Raw genomic sequence first — 22,207 nt, forward strand, 5'->3', positions numbered from 1 at the left:
TATTCATGGGTTTTACATAATGAATTTTATCAGGAAACTGGATTCTGCTTCTTAAATCTAATTGCCAAGTGAAGAGTAACAGAAGAAGCAGATTACCTTATCAAATTTGCAGCTCTTGAATATACAGTGCTATAATATAGTGTCTACCCACATCATTTTTCTACTTCAGCATCAAAGAGGCAAAGCATTATTTTACTACTGAATTTGCTCAAACTTTAAATTAGGATATTTAAAGTTAGTGGGAAGTCATGTTTGTAAGTATTGTCTCAACTTATAAAATCATATAGTATTTACCACAGCTTCTATCCAAGGATCCAGCCCTGCTTTATTCTTCATATGGGGTGAATTCTGATATCCATTGTACCATTGTACCACATAAACAAGAATTTTCAGGTCAGCTAGAGTTGTTTCAGTATAACTGATGGAAGAATAAATTATATATGAATGACCCTATTCCTGGCTAGGCTGAATCCTAATCATTCATTCTTGTGCAAAGCAGACACAAAGTGTATATTAAATGCTACCAAATCATGCTATTCCTCTTAAATTCAGCAGCTATGGAACATGAGATTCATGTTTGCATTTATTTTTATCCAGATGTTAACATACAGCTCAAGGCAGAGAACACCCAGAAACTCGAACAAAGGTGTACAGCAGTTTAGGAAGGTAAATCAGAGCTTGCTTTACTTCAAACAGTTTGGAATTATCATAATAAATGAGCCATGCATTCTGGATATTTACCAGGGGGGGCTGGCTGCTGTGTTGCCCCACTGTTAACACTATGACAGTTCTGAGTTACCCACATCCCATTAGCTCAGATCCATCACATCTCCGTGCTGGAATGTGGCTCTTCTGCCATTGGGCCAAACACTGCTCTCCACCACTCATTAACTCAAGCTTTAGTGCAAATACAAGCAGCAGGACACACTGGTTTGCTTTTCTCTGGCTTTGCATGGCTGAGCTCTGGTTCTGCTTTATTACACTGCAAAATTCAGAGCAACCTTCCAGGTTTCTCTGACTTCCAACTGGAAAGGGCACACTGTGCTTTCTGTGGGTGTCCATGCTCTACATTACATGGTATCTAGGTTTCTGTGGATCTTTTGCTATCCTACCAACACTATACGGGGCTAGGAATTATCAAAATTCACTAATTTTTGTTGTTCTGGCTTCAGGAAGAGTAGGAGAAAAGACTCATGTTGAATTCCTGCAGTGGTAAGTATTCATCAGCCATCTCCTGGTCTTCAGCTTAGCTTTGAAGTTTTCTTGAGTTTCCTTCTTCAATGAAGGCAGTGTTTTCCAAGCTGTCAAAGTACAGGAAATGCAGTTATTATGAAGCCCTATTTGAAGGTATTTAGGACTGAAAGAGAAGCCAGATTTAGGATGAGAAAATAGACTGATCTTTTTTTTCTTTTTCTGAATGCATTTGATGTTTTGGTGTGAAAGCAGGTCTTCATGAAATCATAGGATGGCTTGGGTTGAAGGGACCTTAAAGATCCTCTAGATTGAACCCCTCACTCTCAAAGGAAGGGATGCTACCCACTAGGCCAGGTCTTAGCTAATACAACCTTTTTTTTTTCTTCTATTTTGGGAGGAAATATCTTAGTATGTAGGTATATTTTGCAATTTCAGTCCTGTGTTGGACTTTGGCTCTATACTCAAAACCTGAGCATTCACAGCTATTGGTGAAGTGCCTCATGTTTTGATGCAGGAGAGTTTGAAGGTAAGATGCTGTTCTTGGGTCAGATGTGCTTTTTCCAGCATTCTTACAAAAGAATGCAAAAAATTACACCTAAGCTCAACTCGAGCACATGAGTAACACCAGGGGATTACTCAATGTCTGATTTCAAGACTTTGAATTACTGGGGCTTTAATTACCACAGTGGCAACTGCAAAATGTCACAGCCCCAACCACTGCTGTGTCCCTACAATGCTGCTCTTTTCTTTCCCCTGTTAAGAATAGATTTGCTCATTCATGTTGCAAATAAAGAAATGTCTTTAGGCCAGAATCTGCAAACAGAGAAGTCATTAAACAACTGACTTCAGTCCACATGAGCAATATTACTTGCCTGAACAGTAAAAGCAAAACCAAAGCCTTGGTGAGCAACTCAGCACCGCAGTCAATGGTTTATAAGTTCAAGACACAAATGAAGACGTTAGTGCGTAGGTGTCCAGACAAATGGGTTTGTGGATATTAACTCATAATACAAATCATTGAATATATTTACCCAATAAACTACTCAGCAAATATTACTGGAGCACATGATGAAAGTCTCCCTTCCTACCAGCTCTAAATAAGATGCGAGCCTTCAGATGTTTAAATGACAAATAATGCAGATATAAGAATTTGCAAATCCTGTACAGTGTATGTGGAGTCCACTGGCTGTAGACATTCATCCACAATCTGGAGTTGTGCAGCCTGAAATAAACACAGCTGTGTTTATCTGAATGTGTGATCCCATGTACATGGGAGAAAGTTCAAATAAATGCACTCTGTGCGATGCTGCTGTAAATGCAGCAACTGCATTTGTCAGATGTGTGATGATGCAATCTCTTAAATAAACAGAATGAGCTGTTTGTTTGAATTCTGAGCTGCAGAGACATAAAATATATGTACATTAATCAAAGCCAATAAAATAAAATCCAAAACAGCTATAAGATCTTAGGTGAACCTTAGCTGAAAATTTACTTCTTGTCCTTATACCCATAATAAATTTCTGTGTGTTGGTATGAAGCATATGGTGTAATTTTTAGACAGTAAGAGATTAAGGGAATAGATAGCCATCAGTTTTGGGTTTAGTGGTCCAGTCCTGTTTTTCCTAAGAGAGTCCATTGTCTAAGACCAACTCTAGAAATTCATAGAATCTTAGAATGGGTTGTGTTGGAAGCCATCATCCACCAGACCAGTAGACTCTAAGCCCTGTCCAACCTGACCTAGAACATTTCTAGGGATGGGGCACCCATAACTTCTCTGGACAACCCCTATGAGCACCTCAGCACCCTCTGAGTAAAGAAATTCTTCCTAAGAAAAATAAATAGTGGGATATCCCCAGTTTTTCATATTATCAGCCAAAGCTCTAGCTCTATTTTACAGCCATTTGGGATGTGTGGCCTGCTCGGTTCTCAAAAGAACCAATAGTATGAGCGATAAGTTCCTGATGGGCTGAAGAATATGTGAAGGAAAAAGAAAAACTGAATGAATGTAGATGCTATCAAAGCTGTTGTTTTACTCGGAGTTAACATTGGCTCAGCTTTTCACTATAAACTCATTCAGAACAGTAAGTTACTGGAAAAAATCCTCCACTTGAGAAATATGCAATAGTTACTGATGAGTCAGAAGTTGGAAGTAGTGACACCACCACACACTATTAAAAAGTCCTACTTTCCAATACTGTCTGACTGCTCTGCAACCCAAAATAACATCACAGCAGAAGCACTGTAAAGCTTTTTTCATTTGTCTTCAGCATATTCCCTTGGAAAGCATGAGCTGTGGAAATGGTCTTAAGAATGTTTACAGTGGAATTAGACCATCAAATTTCTTGACTTATGTGCTTTAAAATCTTGCCCAAAAGATGGCACTAACATTGTTTTTAGTAACATATATTGGATATAGATTTAATTCTTCCCCCATGTAAAAAGCATCTTCAAACTGGTCACAAATATACGTTGGAAGAACGTGCTTAATGTGCACTACTATGCCAGCTGACAATTGCAGTATAGGAATTAAGCTTCCCTCACGTTAGGATCATCAGGCACTGCACAGAAACTATTGCTGGACCAGCAGATGTGTCTGTCAAACTACAGAAACCCTGAGCTATGAAACCTTCATCCCAACCAGAACTATTTAAAGCGATGTAATCTGCCATACAATATACCAGAAGGGTATCATACATTTAAATCATGCACTATTAAATCTCTTGAAAAGTATGCTAAGACTAGATCAACTTCATTGAACAATTTATATCTGATTTAAAATATTCAAAGAAGTATTACAGTGTTGAATTTTATTATCAGTAATTTATTTCAGGGCTTAAAATATTTAAATTACACACCTTATAAGGGATGGCAAATAACTTGCATGTCTCCTGAAGCAGCGGAAGCACCTATTTACAATACTTTCAGAGTTTATATTAATATGGTTATTTTGAGTATGTGCAGAGACCACATTGCTTCTTTTCACTAACCAGATCATGTCAATGAGCTTGAAGAAGGTGGGCCCCAAAAGAGCTAAAAATTTGCTGTTGATCTGGCAAGAACAAGCATTTGACAGGCAGAAGGCTCAAGTGGGGCTGTGATAATGTACAGCAGCACTGGGGAGAAAAATCGTGCTGGCTTCAATGTTGCTCTCACTGAAGCCAATATAAGAAAGATGTGTCCCAGCCTTCAGTATTGTGAGCTTCTTCTGAACATCTGGTGGTTTTTATTTCCATGTCATGCTCCTTCTGTAACGGCAAAACTCATATGAAAACCCCAGGCACGTGTTAAGACGCTGTGATAAAGCTGAACACCAGATAAAACCAGGGCAAGTGACACATGAAAGAAAATAAGAGGACAAATGGGTCAGTGTGAGAAGTATGACCAAATTAGTGTCAACCCTTCTGCAAGCACCAATAAAGGATTGATTTGAATCACAGATTCACAGAATAACCAAGTCAAAGAGATCTTTAAGATCATAGAGCCCAACCCATTGAGGAGCAGAATGAGAAAGTTTGAATAAAGAGATTGGAAACTCATTATAAAAGCAATAGATGAATGAAAATGAAAGGTAAAGAAGGCAATGCCATGGTAGGTCTTGAATGAGAAGAGGAGCAGATTATGCTCATTGCAACAAACACAGGGGATGTCATAGGAGACAGAAAGGAGCAGGGTTGAAACTGTGATAGAAAGTGGTAGGAAAGGAGGCAGATGGACAGTGATGTGGTGGGATGGGAACACCACCCTGGCAGAGAAGCCAAAGGGAGATGGAGCAGTGCAGGAAAAGGGGTGCAAGGCCTGGAGGCACAGCAGGGAAACAGGAAGGAGAGAGGTCAGAGAAGAGATTGCTCTGATGCATTGATGACAGTCAGGAGACTGAGGAGGACCCTCTGCACTTCTCCTTGTGGGAGCCATGTGGCAGGTCCAGTCTGGGGATTGTGCATTTGCTTACATTGAATTTAACCCCAAAATGAGTTAGGGAATAAACATGAATTATGGTGACATGAGGTATACAGAGCTTTTCACCTGAAAAAGATGTAGCACAAGTGAGGAGGGTGAGGAATTACAGGAGCTGCCCCAAAGCACATTTAATACTTAACACCACTTCCTTATGAAGTCAAAGTAATTTATGTCCCTGGCCTGCTGCTCCTCTGCTAGCAAACTTCTCCTGAAATCAGCTAGTTAAAGAAAGGCAAGGAAAAAAGAAGGTGAGCTTCCCGGGGAGAGAAAATCTCACCACTGGCTTTTACTTTTTGTTTCACTTTGCCAGAGACAGAATCAGGTTTCCTTTTAGACTTGCGTTTTTATTGTTGTGTCTGGAGCAAGCCAGCCTTTATTCCTTCCACCTTTAAATTTTATTTTCCTTTGGGAGAGGAATTAGTCAGTGGCAAAAGAGAAGTGAGGACCAATGACTGCACAACAAAATAGTAACAGAGGCATCACAATGAAATCGGGGAATTTACAAAGGGGAAAAATTAGATACAACAACCAAGACCGCCAACCACAGGTAGGTTTCTCTCATATTAACACAAAACCCCTCAGTTAAGAGGAATCATATAAGCATGGTACCAATTATTGTAAACTGGCATCGTCATTCCCGCCAAGGCTCTTCTCAGTCCACAAGAAAAATCTCACACGGTGTTTGAAGGGCCTGAAAATCCCCAAGCCATTGCTGGGAAACTCCCCACAATATCCCTGCACACAGAATTTTGGTGGGGTTTTTTTTTTGTGCTGCAACACATCTGATCATCTAAATAGAACCCATTGCCTTTGCATAAAAGTAGGGGTACTCATCTGGTTACAGCCCCAGCAAGCCGTCCTGCAGGAACACACCTGGGGGAAAAATATCTCCTACAATAGGGTGCTGGACCATAACAGGACTGTGCTGCCCCTTCCACTCCCGCGTTTAATGAATTTTTCAAAAACCAAAGGGAACTGCCATCCTAACAACAGGAACTGGACAATTTGCAGTAGGTGCTACGCATGGCAGTGCTAGTAGCAGCAGGAGTGCCATGAATATGGAAGTGAGGAGCTAACAGGAGGAAGAGACATTTGGAGAGAAGCATCTCGCTCAGCTTCTCATAACAAAAACTAGTTTTAAAATCTTCAGCAGTGAAGCAAATGGGTAGGGTGTCACCAGTTCAGCTGAAAACTCACTTGCACCTTATGGTCACCATCTGTGGTGTGGAACGTTTTCAACCTTGACAAAGCAGATTTGTCCGAGGATATTTCCGCTCTTTGAAATAAGAGAATTAGCTGTGGTAAAACCAGAACCCGTGTTGGCACATCTACACTCAGGCGATCTCTGGAAGGGAGGGAAAAAAAAAAAGTATATCATTGCAATGAGCGTCTGGTTGCCAACCTGTAAAAAATAACACCCCGCCACCCCCGGCCAGCTCCAGCTGTGTCAGTGCTCAGCAACACCAAAGGCCAGTGGCTTTTCCTCCTCCTCTTTAAAATATGAAGTGCCTTTTTAAAAGCCCATGAGAAGAAAGGCACATGCAGCAGGTGGTCACATCTGTGCCCACCTCCCTCCATCCTGAACAATTTGTTCCTGAGTGCTCCTGAGGAGGAAAAGGATGGAAATTCTGGGTGTGAAAGGAGGATGAGGGTGGGTGGAAGAGGATAAGGGCAGGCACTCCTCTCCCATCTCAAGGAGAAATAGAAGCTCTTAAAGCCCATGAGCTGTTTGCCATTTCTCACTCTATCTCAGTGTAACTAACCCCTGCAGGAGAATTCCCCCAGAGCCCAGCTCGCTGACAAGCACAAAAATCAACATATGTCTGAGATATGTATGCACAGGCATGCTCTCTATCACTGTTGAGATGGAAGCAACCACAGAAATATAAAACATAGATGGTTTCCTTTTGATTTGCCCTTCATTTGAGAATTCTCCATTGGCTGTAATTGCAGTCGTAATACTGCCGCAGTTGTGTATTTTTCAAAGAACTGAGTCAATAATCCAAATGATGGCTCCAGCTCCGGACAGAATCTTTCATTGCAACTCATTTAACATTTTAATAATTCCTTAAGTGTTGTAAGGTTTTTGTGTTGAGCTGGAGAGGAGCACTGCAGACCCATGGCTCCTCTCTGCTTCTGCTGGGATTTTCCATATTGACTCTGGACAAATCATTTAATTACCCCAGTCTGTAAAAGGGGTATCAACTGATTTCCTTATCTTCAAGTTATGTTGTGAAGCTAAATTTGTGCATACCACTGCAGATAGTGATTTTTGGGGATGCAGAAAATGTATGTCCAAATAGATAGGTCCAGAAATGCATCTTAAAGAGATAATGATGCTCTCCTTCCCCCAGCCACCACCCAGAATGCCACAGATATTTGAAGTTTTGATTTTTTTGGGATGCACAGGGCCAATTGCTACCAGAGTTAACCACAAAAAAATTAATTTGTTCTACCCAGGTCCAAGAATTTGTCCCCCCACAAACCCTCCCGATCCTGTAATTTTACTTCTTCCACCGAATTTTCCCCTTCCTCTCCATGAAGTGGTGGAATCCCAGCGAGCTACACTTCAGCAGAGATGAGTAGCACTGTCAGGCTAATTAGAATTCAATTAACACAGTCATATTTTACCGCTTCACTCTCAGTTCTGGTGGGCAATGTCACACGCTCCAGTGACACAGGAAGTACCGCGATGTGAATTAAACCTCGTTTGCTACTGGCAACCAGTAGAGACACAGGCCGGGGGTTGTCTGCCTCCAGAAACCACAAGAAAGGGCTCAGCTCTCACCATCAAGAGCTTCATATGTAACTCTGGCCTTTAAAACGTGTTACAATGACTCAGAATGAGGAACAAGAGAAAATCTGCCGAAGAAGCAGTTTGTCACGATGTGGGATTCGCTTCTTCAACAGCTATAACCTCAGTTTCCTGATTCAGCAACTTTGGTGCCTATAAATTAAAGAAATAAAGTGAAATGGCATCGTGTTTGCATGGGATGGAGGTAAAACTGGATCCAAAATGAACATCAGTCTGGTGGTCAAGAAAATATGTTGCAGTGTGCATGGGCTCAAGATTGGTGTCAGCAGTGAAGTTAGGGGAACCCTTGTGTGATCATTAAGTTTATCAAAGCCTTAACAAGAATCAGACATGGGTGAAGGATTGGACTGATTGAAGTCAGGGTGATACTTCCAGCCTCTCACCACACGTTTCTAAAGAGCCCAAAGCCCAGCGCTGTGGCTGAAAAGCAAAATCAAAATAGAGCAGATAAATAATAAATTAAATAACATAAGTTAAAGCCTCCTGGAAATGAAAACTGATTAGCCAGATTTCACAGAGGGTTTCAATTAAGTCTGTTTCTCATTTTTGTTTATCTATATTTAATACTGATAAATAATGTTATTTCATTATAAGTCTCTGACGGGTGTTTCTAGCCATTCTTAAAGGGATAGTTAGGCTTTAAAAAACCCTCCATCACCTATGGAATCTGGGTTAGCAAAATGGAAATTATTTTTCCCCACTAATGATGTTTGCATGTTTTCTTGCACTCTGTGTCTCCTATGACTTTCCAGATGCGAGAAATGGAGCTCTACCAAGAGTTCCCATCTTCTTCCTGTGTTGAAACCTGGACTATTGGCTATGTCTGTGCTTAAATGCTGCGCTTCATAAGTCAATTATTCAGCCTTGAAAAGAAAAGAGGAAGGAGCAATCTAAGAGCTTCCCATCTCACACAGTCCACGTGCCCCTGAGACCTGAGGATGGGGAAGGAAGGGCTCAGCCCTGGTGTGTGGTTTCCCTCCAGCTTTACACTTACACCTGACACCACCAAATTCTTCTGCTCACAGAGAAAGGATGGCAAGATTAAAAAGCCTCTTCCAATATCATTAGGAGACAGTGACCACCGCTGGCAAGCCTTTAGCCACCCCACAGTGACCCTGATCCTACCCATTCTAGTATGGTAAGCAAAACTTCCCTTCTTTCAGCTGTTGGAGATCAGTGCCTTGTCCTGGGCAGGTGGAAACCTCCCTGGCACACCTTTTCTTTAGTTCAGGTGAATAGGGGCAGCCTGCTAATGGGCAATTTTTTTTTTTTTTTTTTTTTTTTTTTACAACAAAGGCAATAAATCACTGTTACAAATTGTCTGATATTTACATTGCCTGGAAAACACATCCTGTTATCCAAAGACATGCTCTGAACATGATCTTCACAGACTCTGTCTGCTTTGTTTCCCACCCCAGCCTCTACAGGACTTTTTATCTCCTCCATCAGCACCTTGGGTGCTCCCCAGTGCTCTGACTGGCATCACCATGGAGAGGAGGATGCTTTCCCTTACCTGATGCTGCAGGAGCTGTTATGAAGCACGCAAATGCTACACTGTGTTTCTTCACATCTCGACTGGGGTTTCTGAGCTCTTGCTATGCACAAATGTAGCAAATTCACTGCTTTCCCCTCCCTGCTTCTCTTCAGGCCTAAGGCAAAAGCTGCTGCAGAGACCACCTGGGTTAAATTAGCACAATTAAACAGTGTTAAACTGCTTGAGGAAATGCAGTGCTGTTTTCTGTGTTACTGAAGTCATGGTACGTGGCTGTCAAATTACTGTTTGGGAGCAGGAGGATGACCTGTGGGAGGAGCACAGAGCCAAAACCCTCACTTGTGTGTGTAAAGCTCCATCTCCTCATCTAAAGCAAATAACAGAATCACAGAATGGCTTAGGTTGGAAGGGATCCTTAAAGCTCATCTCATTCCACCCCTGCCATGGGCAGGGACACCTTCCACAATCCCAGGCTGCTCCAAGCCTCTTCCAACCTGGCCTTGGACACTTCCAGGGATCCAGGGGCAGCCACAGCTTCTTTGGGCAACTTCTTCCAGTGTCTCACCACCTTCACAGGCAAGAATTTCTCCCTAATATCTATTCTAAACCCACTTTTTTCAGTCTAAAGCTATTACTCTTTAATTTCTGAAGAGTCCAGGGGATGATCTATTGTGCATTGTGTCTGTGCTATAACCAGCAGCACATCAGGGGTGCTTTTTCAGAGCAGACATGTTAAGGGGAGAGGTAGGAATGTTATGCCAGAAGACTTTTATTTGAGTAACTCTATAAGAGGGAAGATGGGTGGCCTTCAGAAGGGCACAGGTAGCACTGCCTGGAGCTGTGTGGGGTGGCTGCTGCTGCCAGACCTGCTGCTGCAGGAAATCATGCTGCTGAACCAGGATGACCTTATTACTCCAAATGGAGCCATTTCTTTCTGCCCCCAGATTTTATCCAATTGTCTGTTTGTTTGGCAACCTGAGCAGAGCAGTGTCTCCAGCTGGGCTGCTGGATGTCTGAAAGACTGAGGCTGTCTGCGAGCAGATGGGAATGTTCCCATATTTCTGTCTCCAGCTCTCAGGGACCTGACTGAGACTCACAGTGCTCAGAATGCTGAAGAAGAGTGCCCAAAAAATGCCATTGCAAATGCAGCTGGAAAGTAATCTTTTTTTATTCTCTTTGATTTCTCAGGATTTTTTTTTTTTTTCAGCCTGAAACCCAGGTCTGGATCTAGTGATGCACAGAAAGGAAGGGTGTTGGTGTCTGCTCATGTGTCTCTGTCCTACTTCTCCCACAAGTAGGACATCTGGGATTTATGGTCACCTTAGTCTGAAGCTTCAATCTCCTGCTGCAGCAAGCGCCCACAGCCCTCAGAGCAGAGGCTGAGCTCCAAGTCAGGCTCTGTGCACTTTGCAGCACTGCTAAAATAACTCCTGTGACAAGGGGAAAGGAAAGAAAAGGAACTTTGTAATTCAGTGCTGAGAGCACTCCCCAGGACAGAGGAGCCCTAAGCTGTCACTCCTGCTACCTTCAAAAGTAATATCTTCCTGGCTACTAAAAACGTGTCCCTCTGGGGAGCAGCTTCCCTGTTTCCCCTGGAATTTCCCTGTTCCTGATGCTGCATTCCCAGCCCTGCTCCCCTGCTGTAGTTACAGGCATCGCGAGCCGTGCCGGCACCATCCCCGCTCAAGTTCAGGATAGACGGAAAATTGACTAAAGAAAATTAAGCTCCACCTTGATGTCCCACTTTTCTCAGGCTATGTTTTTGCAACTTCTTAGCAGATGGTATGTCTTAGGTATAGCACTTTGGAGATGCCAAGTGATGTCCTATCCATCAGTGTTTTTATTTAATGAGGAGGGAAATTCTGACTCCTACTTACACTTGGGAAGCTGCAAGAGGGAGACAGGTGTGATGCTATTTCATACTGCTGTATCATCTACCCAGAGCCCTTAACAGCTATTTTTAATCTGGACACTAAAGGAAGTATTAATTAGGAAAACATATCCTGGTGCCTAATACAAATTGTAGAGACTCTAATGGGGTATTACAGCATCTTAATTTTCTTCAGAGACTACAATTAGCAGTGAGTTGGTCTGCAGTGTATGTAATGACTTTATTTTTTTTTTTATCTGAGAAAATAAAGGATGCAAATATAGGGCAGGTGAGTCACAAAGGGTGAAGGATGGGGTTCTAGCCCAAAATGCTTCCAGTGTGTCCAGTCAATACATTTAAAATGAGACATTTTACTTGAGGTACAGCTGAATGAGGAGAAAAAATAAAAGTAACTGGGGTGTAGTAGCTGTTTTAAAAATGTGAATTAGGTGACGATATTGCTCATAAAAAATGTCACAATATTTTTCCATTTACATATCGCCAAATCCTTTATATCTCTGCTTTAACGTGGCACAGTAGTTTCCATTAACCTGCACATCATATGATAGATGTTGGAAATTTGGACTTTCAGGACTTTTTGGACTGTCAGGACTTTCACTGTTGAACAGATGTAATTGAACCTTCTTGCTTTGTGAGATTGCAAAAAATGATGATTATGTTGGTGCAAGATAACTTTATGGTCCTTTTCACAATTAAATCTTGTTTTTTTGAGAAATTAGGCTTGTACTATTACACAGAAAATAGCTTATTAGTGAAACAAACTTCTTCTGTGTACAGACTTGATCATGAAGTCAGCTGAAATACAAAATGCTATTTGAAGATGAAATACTGACCTCTCTGTTGTTCCTCTGCCACATGTGAATGGAAAGGTAGAAATTTTTTCACTCAGATGAATATGGATGAGGTTCATCCATGTCCTCCTAAGGAAGCTGATGCTGGTACTGGTTTTAGTGGGTCTCTACAACAAGAAAGCAAGCAAACTCTTCACAGTGGCTATTTTTCATTGGGAAAATGTAGCTGAACGGATAGAAAAAGTGAAGAAAGAAAAAAGGGCCAACAGGAAAACACTAAAAAGTTGTAATCAACGGTAAGCACTGTGTGAAGAGATCATGCAGCTGATGACCTTAAAAAAAAGCCTCAGCACCAGAATAAATCACCACTACCATCACTGACTATGCCTTTCATTTCCTCTGCACAAAGCAGAGGTACAAGGCACTGGGAAGCAAAACAAACATATTTTTGTGTCCTCTCCTGAGAAGGGTGGGAAACCCCCTTCTGCCACACAAATCCTCAAGCAGGGGCCCTTGTGGTCATGTCCCTGTGAGAAGGAAGAGGAGGTTTGACTCTACCTGGCCATTAATGGGATATCCAAGCTTATGGTGCAGCACATGCGGAATGCTGTGGCTTCTCGGACTCACCGCCACCTCTGTCAATACTTCATCTCTGTCCCTCTCAGCATCCTCACCAACTTCACAGCCATAGGAACAGGTTTATTTTAATCTGGTATGTCTCCAAAATAGCTAGCTCATAACTGGCTTCCTTGGATTTCTAAATGTGGGCAAGAAAGCTGATGAATGAAGGAGGAAGCGGGACCTATCTGAGGCCGTGCTCCCCATTTCCCTTTCCTTTCAAAAAGAGACATAAAAATAAGCAAACGTGTCAATGTGATAGAGGTTGTTTTCATAAAAGTCCAGCCCACAACCCACTCCTGCCCTGGGAAAGCCTGCACTGGGCTCTGCTCCTGCCTTGGCTCTCTGCAGGCCAGCCCACCCCAGGCAGCTTGCAGAGCCATGCTCCCTTCTTGGAAACATGGAAAGGTGATTATGGATAAGCTGGTGGATTTCCACCAGAACCAGAAGGTCTCAGGGACTCTTAAAGAGGTTTAAACAGCTGAACATCAGCAGTTCCCTGCAGCCTGGTCCTGGGCTGGGGAAATAGTCACCCATACTTCCATGAATACTTGCAAAGACATACCTTAGGCTCAGTGAGTATCAGAGTCTTGTATTGTGTTTGAAATTAAATCTTCAGCCCATACCTTCATCTGCCATGGTGCAAATGAACACTACAGGCTGAACATTAGATATTTATGTTCATCTACCAATCTGTAATAAGCTATCGGGACAGATTTTGACATGTACATTGAAGTTATTGCTTTTTTATCAATATCACGGTACATTTGTCAGCAGAGAATAATAATTGTATTGCTATGTATATAACTGATCTTGTAGTGTGACACTGTGCACAAATTGAACACATTTCATCTTAAACACAAAGCTATTAATTAAAATCAGGCAGAAATAGAAAATTTTAAAGTGCCAAGAATGGAACATCTCTGAGCAGATTCTTCTCCAGTATCTTCTCTCATAAATAACTTGGAGTCTTACAGGCTCACCTACTTGTCCATGGATTTGTTTGTTGCAGGATGCCAGAAGAAAGGCAAGGTCAGAGGTCTGAAACAAGAGCACAAGAGGTAGGCACAAGGCTGTTGTAAAAGGATGAGAGCATATTTCTGAATTTCAGCAGGCATCAAGCAGCATCTGCTGTAGTTATGGCAGCAAGAGGAGCTTTCGTTCCGTTCCTTGCTTTTCACACACCAGTAACTTAGACAAATGTGCTGCATATGTGGGCACAGGTAGTCACTGCACTTTCCACAAGTGTCCAGCCAACTCTGAATTTTAATTACTTCTAACTTCTCTGTTAATTTCCTTCCAACCTGGCTGCTTTTTCTACGGCCAGTGCTGGACTAAAGACGAGGTTATGTTTCAAGAAATAGTAAGTTTAAAGCAAGAAATCCTTTTAAAATGACAAATCTTCACTCACATGTGCTAGAATATGCAGGATATTATGCATAAGGAAGGGAAAATTAAAAAAAAAAAAAATGACCCAACCTTAAAAGAGCCAGAAACAGCATTGAAGATCTGGGAAGAATTTCTCTGCCAGAGGTTAATGGATATCATAAGAGAAAGAATGAGTCAGACCATATTTAAAAACTAATTGCCCATTATCCAGGTGTGATGATGGTTGATGTTAAGATGTTCAGGTTACCAAAGCAGTGAAATGTGGTTATTTTTATCAACTGACCAAAGTGTAATAAAACTGTACTAAAAATTCTCTGGGAGAAGTTATTGATCAATATTTGCCTCTTATGGCAGATTGTAAAAAAGAGGAAAAGGAGCTGTACCTTACGCCAGCATAAAAGTCAGCCCTGACAAGTTTGAGAAGTTGAGATTTTTATGGCATAAAAAATCTCTAGGCCACAGCATAAAATAAGGCAAAATCAGTGCTAGTAAGAACAAGACCAAGTGGTGTAGGATGAGAGGTCAGGTACTAGTGAAGCTCTAACCCTGTAATTAGCTAAAGGCCTAGATTTCATTTCAGTTAAAAGTTAACATGTATTTTCAGTATTAAAACCAGATATGGAGAAAAAATATTTTGGAAGTAACTGCCAGTCATCTTACCAAACTTATCAGGATTTTCTGTTAGAAACAGGAGATGGACCTGCATGAATACATTCGTGAAGCTCCAGCAATTTTCACAACAAGCAATAAGGCAGTGCAAAGGTCAAAATGGGATGGGGACAGCAGGACCAACATCCAGAGAGGATACTCTTCCATTGGGTGTACCAAAAGACAATATGTAGGTATTTATTTCCTATTTAAATGTCTTATCATGGTACTTTTCATTAGAAACATAATTCTCCTTTCCCCTGAACACATTTGCTGATTTTGGATGTAAACTCATGTTTTGCAAAATCTTCTTCTTGCCACAGAAGGGTGCTTAGGGAAACCCGTTGTCTTTTCTCACCTTTGAGAGAAGGTATCCAGATGAAGTGATGTTTATTAATTTCAGAAGCATCTCTGATTATCAGATCTGCCCAACAGTACCTGTTGGAACAGTTTTGTGACAGGGGCCCAAACCTTTGCAGTCAGTAGCTCCTTGGTTCCTACTGCCACAAGCTTTCCATTTTCTGATAACAATACCACAGGCAGAAGTTGGAATAGTTTCCTAGAAAGAGGCAGATTTTTCTGCCTTTTCATTCCCATGCACAGATGGAGACAAGACAAGGCCTGGTTTAGCTTTTAAATATGACAGTGTAGCTAAAGTTGCTTTTCAGCTTAAATTCTCTGTATATCCTCTACATATTCTTCCTTTTCAAGTTCCTAAAGGGGCTCCAAGGGAGCTGCACAGGGACTGTGAACAAGGGCATGGAATGACAGAACAAGAGGCAATGGCTTACCCAGAGGACAGGGTTAGGTGGGATATTGGGAAGGAATTGTTCCTGGGGAAGCCCTGGCACAGATTGCCCAGAGAAGCTGTGGCTGCCCCTGGATCCCTGGAAGTGTCCAAGGCCAGGCTGGATGGGCCTTGGAGCAGCCTGGGACAGTGAAGGTGTCCCTGCCCGTGGCAGGAGGGTTGGAACAAGATGACCCTTAATGGTCCCTTCCAACCCAAACCCTTCTGGTATTCTGCAGTTCTATGAAAATGATGTGACCATGTTTCTATATTACTCAGTAATATATTATGCACCATTCACAAAACACTCCTTAGTTTACTATGCAAAAAAAAAAAAAAAAAATATCCATGACAAGTATAGTCTAGGAAAGATCTTGTTCCACTAACAACTTCCATAAACAGCCACATGTAATTTTTTCCAAAAATGAGTCAAAAGATCACTTGCTAAGTCACTGGCTGGTACAAAATAGATGCCATTAGATAAAACTCATTCCAGTGAGCCCCAAAAGGGCACAACATTGAAGTGCACCGTGGGCTTTACTTTGAAAACGTTCTTTCCCACACACCTGCTAGGCTGGCACAGCTGAATTTTCCCATTCTTGTCAAATCTTTCCCGTTTAAGATGAGTAATAGTGCCAGATTTCTGAAGTAATACACCACTTAGTGTCGTATTCCCCGGTAAAGTTCCTCTATAACACTTTTATTTGCAAAGGTTACTATGACAGCTGCTTGGCTGAATATATTTTCAAATTGGGTATTTATGTTCTTCCATAGCTATTTGAATTCTTTTACTTCATGTGTTGAATCTCAAATAAAAATTTTATCAGCTTTGGAATGTGATTCATTATTCAATTGATCAGGATCATTCTATTTAATTGCTATAATTCACTTCACCTTTTGTAGGGTATATCCAGTTTCTACCTTCAGCCTTTAACTGACTGCAGTTTTATTTGCTGCACCTTTTTCATCTTTTATTAATCGATTGAGCTGTGACAGTTCCTTTTGAAACACCAAGCAGAAAAGACAAAATGTTTTCATAGATTCTGAGGCCATCACAGTTCTCCAGCCTGCCATCCTGTGTGGGGTGGAATACAGACATTCACACAATCCACCTCAATTTTGAGTTATTGAGTCTGCAGCTCAGTCACTTGCGGTTGACTTGGAACATATCTTCTAGGAAGTTTTCCAATTTTGAAGACTTCAAGTGACAAAAATTATCCCACATCCCATGTGCAGTATCCAAATGTTAAATTGTTCTAACAGCTGAATTATGTGCAATCTTAAAAATTTACACCTCATTTCTGATATAACTTTTTCAGCTTGGGTTTATAAGCAGACGACCATTTTCTGCCTGTATCTTTCTTGTGATTAAAAGGGCTTGTGGAATTGTGTATCTTCTCTGATTTATTTAATGGGCTTAAATGCAGGCTAAAATAAGTGGTATGTAACTGCAATAGGATTTTTAAAGAGATAATTTAAGGCCTCACTGGACATCTTTGAAGGCAGTTAGTGAACATGCAGCTGGGTTTTAGATATATATATATAGATATATAAATATAAATATATGTATGAGGATGATACACTTATATACAGATGATACAGGTGTGGAGAAGGGACTAGATACCTGAGCTGGGAATTTCTACAGGAAATTTCCTATACCAACACAGCTGTTTTAAGGTTAGTGAGTCCAGGGCATGATCTAGTCACTATCTCTGCTTCCTTCCTCTTCTTCATCTTCCTGTAGGCATCTTGGAAACTGGTCCCAGGTCCCAGATGGGTAAGGTGAATATATCAGGTGTTTCTTAAACATAGAGGGAAGAGCAGGATATGTGAACTACAGCCTGTGATGCTTCAGGGAATGAGGGAGATTACCAGACACTTCATGAAAAGTCTATTTTTTTTCATTTTAGATTTTCCTTAGTAGCTTGGCAACATGTAATTCTCCAGTCTCCCAAACCCTGTCATCTAAGTTATGTTAGGATTCAAACAGCTAGCAGACTGTAAACAGGAGAGATTAGTCATCCTCAGATCCCCAGCATTACCATTTTGGAAAGAGGGAGAGTGGTTCCTGTACGACCCCGCGCTGTTTACATTGGGGTAGCAGCAGGGAAGAACATGGGAAAGTCAGATATAAATGGCACTTGAGAAAAAAATTGAAAACATTTGCCAGCACTGCAACCTACTACGTAATAGCTCCTGAGTGGTGCTCAGCTCTGTCTCACAGATGCCCTTCAGTGGGATGAACCCGAGCATCACAGCCTAGTGAGCGGGAGACAGTCTGCTGCTCTGTTTGAGCTGAATTCCCTCCTCACCATGGTGACCAAGAGAGTTTTATCTGATCTGCTATTCTGGCAAGGTCCTCCATCATTTCTCTGTCTTCTCAGCACAAGCCTCCTCATCAGTGTTTTCCAAGAAACCTCAATCACTCTACCTGACAGAGGCGGACTTCTTTCCAGCAAATGAACACAAAGGCCCAACACTGTCTTTGGAAAAATATGTTCTTCCCTCCTGGAAGGATTCCAGAGGGCACACTATTCCAGCAAACCCTCTTGAGGACCAACAGCCCAACAGTAGGTGCCCCGAGGTTGTGTTTCAGTTTGTGTCTATAAAAACTAAAATAGAGTAGGGTAATGGTGGGCAAGGGTGGGGCCTTTCAGTGTTTGAAGGGGGATTACAAAAAAGATTGGATCAGATGTTTTGGTAGGGTCTGTAGTGACAGACAAAGGAGAGTAGATTCAGACTAGATATTAAGAAGAAATTCTTGGATATGAATAAGGTGAGGCCTTGGCACTGGTTGCCCAGAGAAATTGTGGAAACTTAGAAGTGTTCAAGGACAATTTGGATTGGGTTTTGAGAAACCTGGAGCAACCTAGATGTCCCTAGATGTCCCTGCCCACGGCAGGGGTTGGACTAGATGCCCTTTAAGGGTGCCTTCCAACCCAAACCATTCTGTCTCTCTGGTGCCATTTCACTTTGTATTGGAGCACTGACTTTACAAACACACACCAGGTCATCCCGAGGTTTCCAGCTCCAGCTCTGGGATTGTAAACTGGAGTGATGTTACCTTTAGCTGAGACAATCCGGTCTCAGAGGTGCTGTAAGAGTCATCCAAGCCCTGTGCTATTGTTCCTGCTGCTGTGTTTTGTCTGGGCAGCCCAAACTCTTATAAACAGGAAACCGGAGACTTCAGATGATTTCTCCGCTTGAATAGAGATTGGTACAAGTATTCGAGATTGCTGCCCTTCTTCCAAACAAAACTCATTTATATGAATATTCATAGGCAATTAAACTGTCGTGACTACTTAAGGAAATGCCTGGACATACACACAGATTAATGTGCATGTGTTTAGGCTACAGGTCTTGCTCCAGGACCTACAGATATCAATCTATTGTTTTGTCCTTAAGCTGCCAGCAGGCACGTTTTTCTCCTGAAACTCTTCTCCCATAAATACCAAATAAAACTATACTTTGTGCAATAGTCCCAGAGATATCGGTTGACCCAGACTGTATTTGTTTGCATGAGACATCTTTACAGCACTCTGGGGAAAGACCAGAGTTTCAAAACCAGAACATCTATCCTCAGACAAATCTGCTGAACCGTGGAGCCGTATTTCCTGACTTCCAGGTATTTCTTTTGGAGTAGATACAGTAACACTTGTACATCATTCTGAGTCACTCCTTGTGCATATGTGCACATTACATCCATTTTCTCCCGCGCTGACAGGGCATTGCCAAACGATTTAGTTTAGATAGAGCTGGCTCTTCAGCATAATTTTTCACACACACATTTTAGCGCCCTGAAAGCTGAATTCTGATTTACAACCTTTTTGGAATTTGTTTTTCACTGTGGTTTATGCCAAAGATGTTTTATTCATATAAAACAAATGCCTGACATTTGTTTCATTAAGATATTAAACTTGCACTCCGTTTGCTGTCCTGGAAGACAGCAGCCATGTAAAGGATTGCCAGGCCAGGCTCTGGTGAGGGCATGGCAGAGGGACTCAGAAAATGGCATGTGAGCTCATCTTTTGCAGCTCTAACTAGGCAAGCCCTGTTCACAGCCCTGATTCAGTGGCTATTAAATAAACCAGAAAAGCACCCAACCCCACCCTTTGCAGCTGGAGCTTTGTCTGAATGTGATAAGAGATCATTAATTTTCAATTTGACCTCAGCCTATAACATTCAAGTGGCCTCTTTGTTCTCATAGCGATGTTACAAGCAAGGTCTGAGTCAAGGGAACAGGAACGGAAATATTAAAATAGTCCTAAAAACCTCTTTAGTCTTGTGATCTTGCTCCTCCTGACTTAAACTGAGCACACCTTATCCATCGGACCATTATGGCCCCATGACATGAATTTCCTCTTGGTGACTGCTTCTTTCCCAGAACAAACAACCCTGGTCAGCCAAGGTGAGCAGTTCTGCAATGGTAATGATGGATATTGAAACTCTGCTGTGAAAACATGTTGTGAACAAATCACTGGGGCAAAGTTTATTTATATCAAATGTCTGCGTGTAGCATTTATAACAAACCAAAGTCAGAATAAAAGCTGAAATTCACTGATTAAAGTGCTCGCTGTGAATAGCTTGTACAGCTCTGAATTCAAAGACAGAGTTGAAGAAGTTGTTATTACAATCCACTGCAAAAAGAGCTATTGTGAACTTATGGGCACATCAACAGCTGTCTATGGAAAATTATTATTATTAGGGAATAGAAAATGTCCTATTTTTAACAGATACTTCCAGAATATGGGTTGAATTAGAATGAAGGAGAGCCCATCTTCCACATCTTTTTCATTCAGGCATTTGGCAAGCTGAGACTTTACACAATGTAATTTAGGATAGTTAAATTGCTGTTTGTTACTGGTGGTTTCTCATTGCAATACTTCAAATACTTCAGGAGAGGACGTAAGTCCTTCTGTAAATACACAACTGTCTCCTATGGCTCTTAGGTACTTTAAACTGCTCAGTTTTGGTTCACAGGGTTGGAACAAGGTTGTTTTAGTGTTGCTTTAATGTGGTTTTTTTGCTTTCAAGTAAATCCAGTTTCCCATTGACTAACTCATGATTTGTACTGAAATAGACCTTTAAATCCTAAGATTCCTCTCCTTCAGACAGAATTAATAGGCCTGGATGGCTCCAGTATTGGGACTGGCAAACATTAGAGACTTCATTTTCTCGTCTCTGTAGATGCTCTGGGGGAAGAAATCTTGTTGGGAGATTGTCCTATCAAGTGTGAGGAAAAGGGATGTGTAACACCTTGACTGTGTCTTCAGAAACCTTCACAGCAGCCTGAGACCTGCTCAGAAGCCTTTGGAGCTACATGGGCAGGAAAAAATTTTATATGTCAAGTAACTGACCTCAAGGAGTATCTTCCTTTATAGATCTGAACTATATTATGCAAGTTCAGGGGTAGTGGAAAGGGAGGGATGATGGCTTAAGTTACTTAGATGTTTGGTGACTTCTAGAGTCAAGCACAAAAACTGTGGGGTTTTGTGTTAGGGCATTTTGATGATTACTTTAGACTTGTAGGTATACATAGTCTTTCTATGAAAAATACCCTAAAAAGCAGTGTGGTTTTGACAAAATTTCAGCTTCCTGATGATATGTGCTCAGACAACCAGGGAAAACAAGCAATATTATCTGGGTTCCACCACATTATGTGACCTGTATGAACAGCTCAGGCAGAAACTGAGACCTGATAACACTTTATGATGAATATCTTTACGGGGGAAAAGTTTTGAGAAATACTTTCACAGAAAAATGGTGATCTTGAGCAATTTTGTCCTGGTCAGTGGGCAATGCTGAATATTGAACCCAGCACTGATTTTAAATATTTTTGCTCTCTTCATCTCTCTCCCATTAATCTTCAGCATGCCACTCTGCTCTGGAGTGATTATCAATGAGCTGCTAGATTTAACTGCAAATATTGGGAAGTGTTCTTCCAGATCTGCATTTTCTATTGCAGTGGTTAATATTTTTTATTGCTTTTCTCATCCAAATTTTAACTGTCTGAATGTCATATTAATTAAATAAATTCAGAATGGGTTAATTCAACAACTGGAAGGCTTATATTTATCATTGTTCAGTAATACTACCCAAGTGTCAGCTCTTAGCTTGAAAAATTCCTCTGAACTAGTAAACCAGAGAATAATAAAGATACTATAATTTTCTTTCACTAAAATAAACAGAATATTTTCCTAGTTAATTGTTTACATGTCTTACTCCTGTCACTTCTTTCCTTTCATCCTTATTTTTCTTGTTTTCCTTTATTCACATTTCATCTCTTGAACTCCTTATCTCTCTAATCCCTTATCCTTTATGTTTTTGTTTTATCTCTCATTCCACCATTTTATTCCCTGTTTCCTAAGCCTATCTCTCTTTCCATGCTAGGCTCCCCAGGCTTTAAATGCCCTTTGAACCCCTTTTCCCTTTCCCCCAGTTCTCTACCTTTCTCTTCTCTTTCATTTTTCCTTACAGCAATCTCTGCAGAACAATACTAGAAGTTGAGCTGGCAAGCTGACAAAAAAGAACAGTTGGAAAGAAAAGTTTACTCAAAGACAGGCACACTTCTTTAAGGAAAAAAAAAAATCTATAGGAAGGTGTTGCCAAATCATCTGCTTTTTCA

At 41.3% G+C, this 22,207-nt stretch overlaps 1 protein-coding gene across 23 annotated transcripts in view; it reads right to left on the bottom strand.

Annotated features, from left to right (window-relative positions):
- Positions 1-570: 570 nt before the first annotated feature.
- LOC146766868 (uncharacterized) overlaps positions 571-22,207 on the bottom strand; it is a 29,012-nt gene continuing 7,375 nt past the window's right edge. For 10 of the 23 annotated variants that reach the window (XR_014956486.1, XR_014956477.1, XR_014956480.1 and 7 more), the window contains 3 exons: positions 9,480-9,643; positions 7,783-8,098; positions 571-6,496 (listed from right to left, as the gene is read on the bottom strand). Coding sequence is in view for 4 of the 23 variants with exons in the window: in XM_085584133.1 (XP_085440259.1) it covers positions 4,344-4,439; positions 6,349-6,496 (244 nt within the window). In the remaining 19 variants the exon portion in view is untranslated. Of the gene's footprint in view, positions 6,497-7,782; positions 8,099-9,479; positions 9,644-13,486; positions 22,099-22,207 lie in introns of those variants that run through there. The other 13 variants (XM_085584133.1, XM_085584132.1, XR_014956483.1 and 10 more) reach the window with 10 other exon arrangements.

Source organism: Lonchura striata, chromosome 7 (genome assembly GCF_050655825.1).
Source record: "Lonchura striata isolate lonStrDom1 chromosome 7, ASM5065582v1, whole genome shotgun sequence".
Taxonomy (NCBI): Eukaryota; Metazoa; Chordata; class Aves; order Passeriformes; family Estrildidae; genus Lonchura; species Lonchura striata.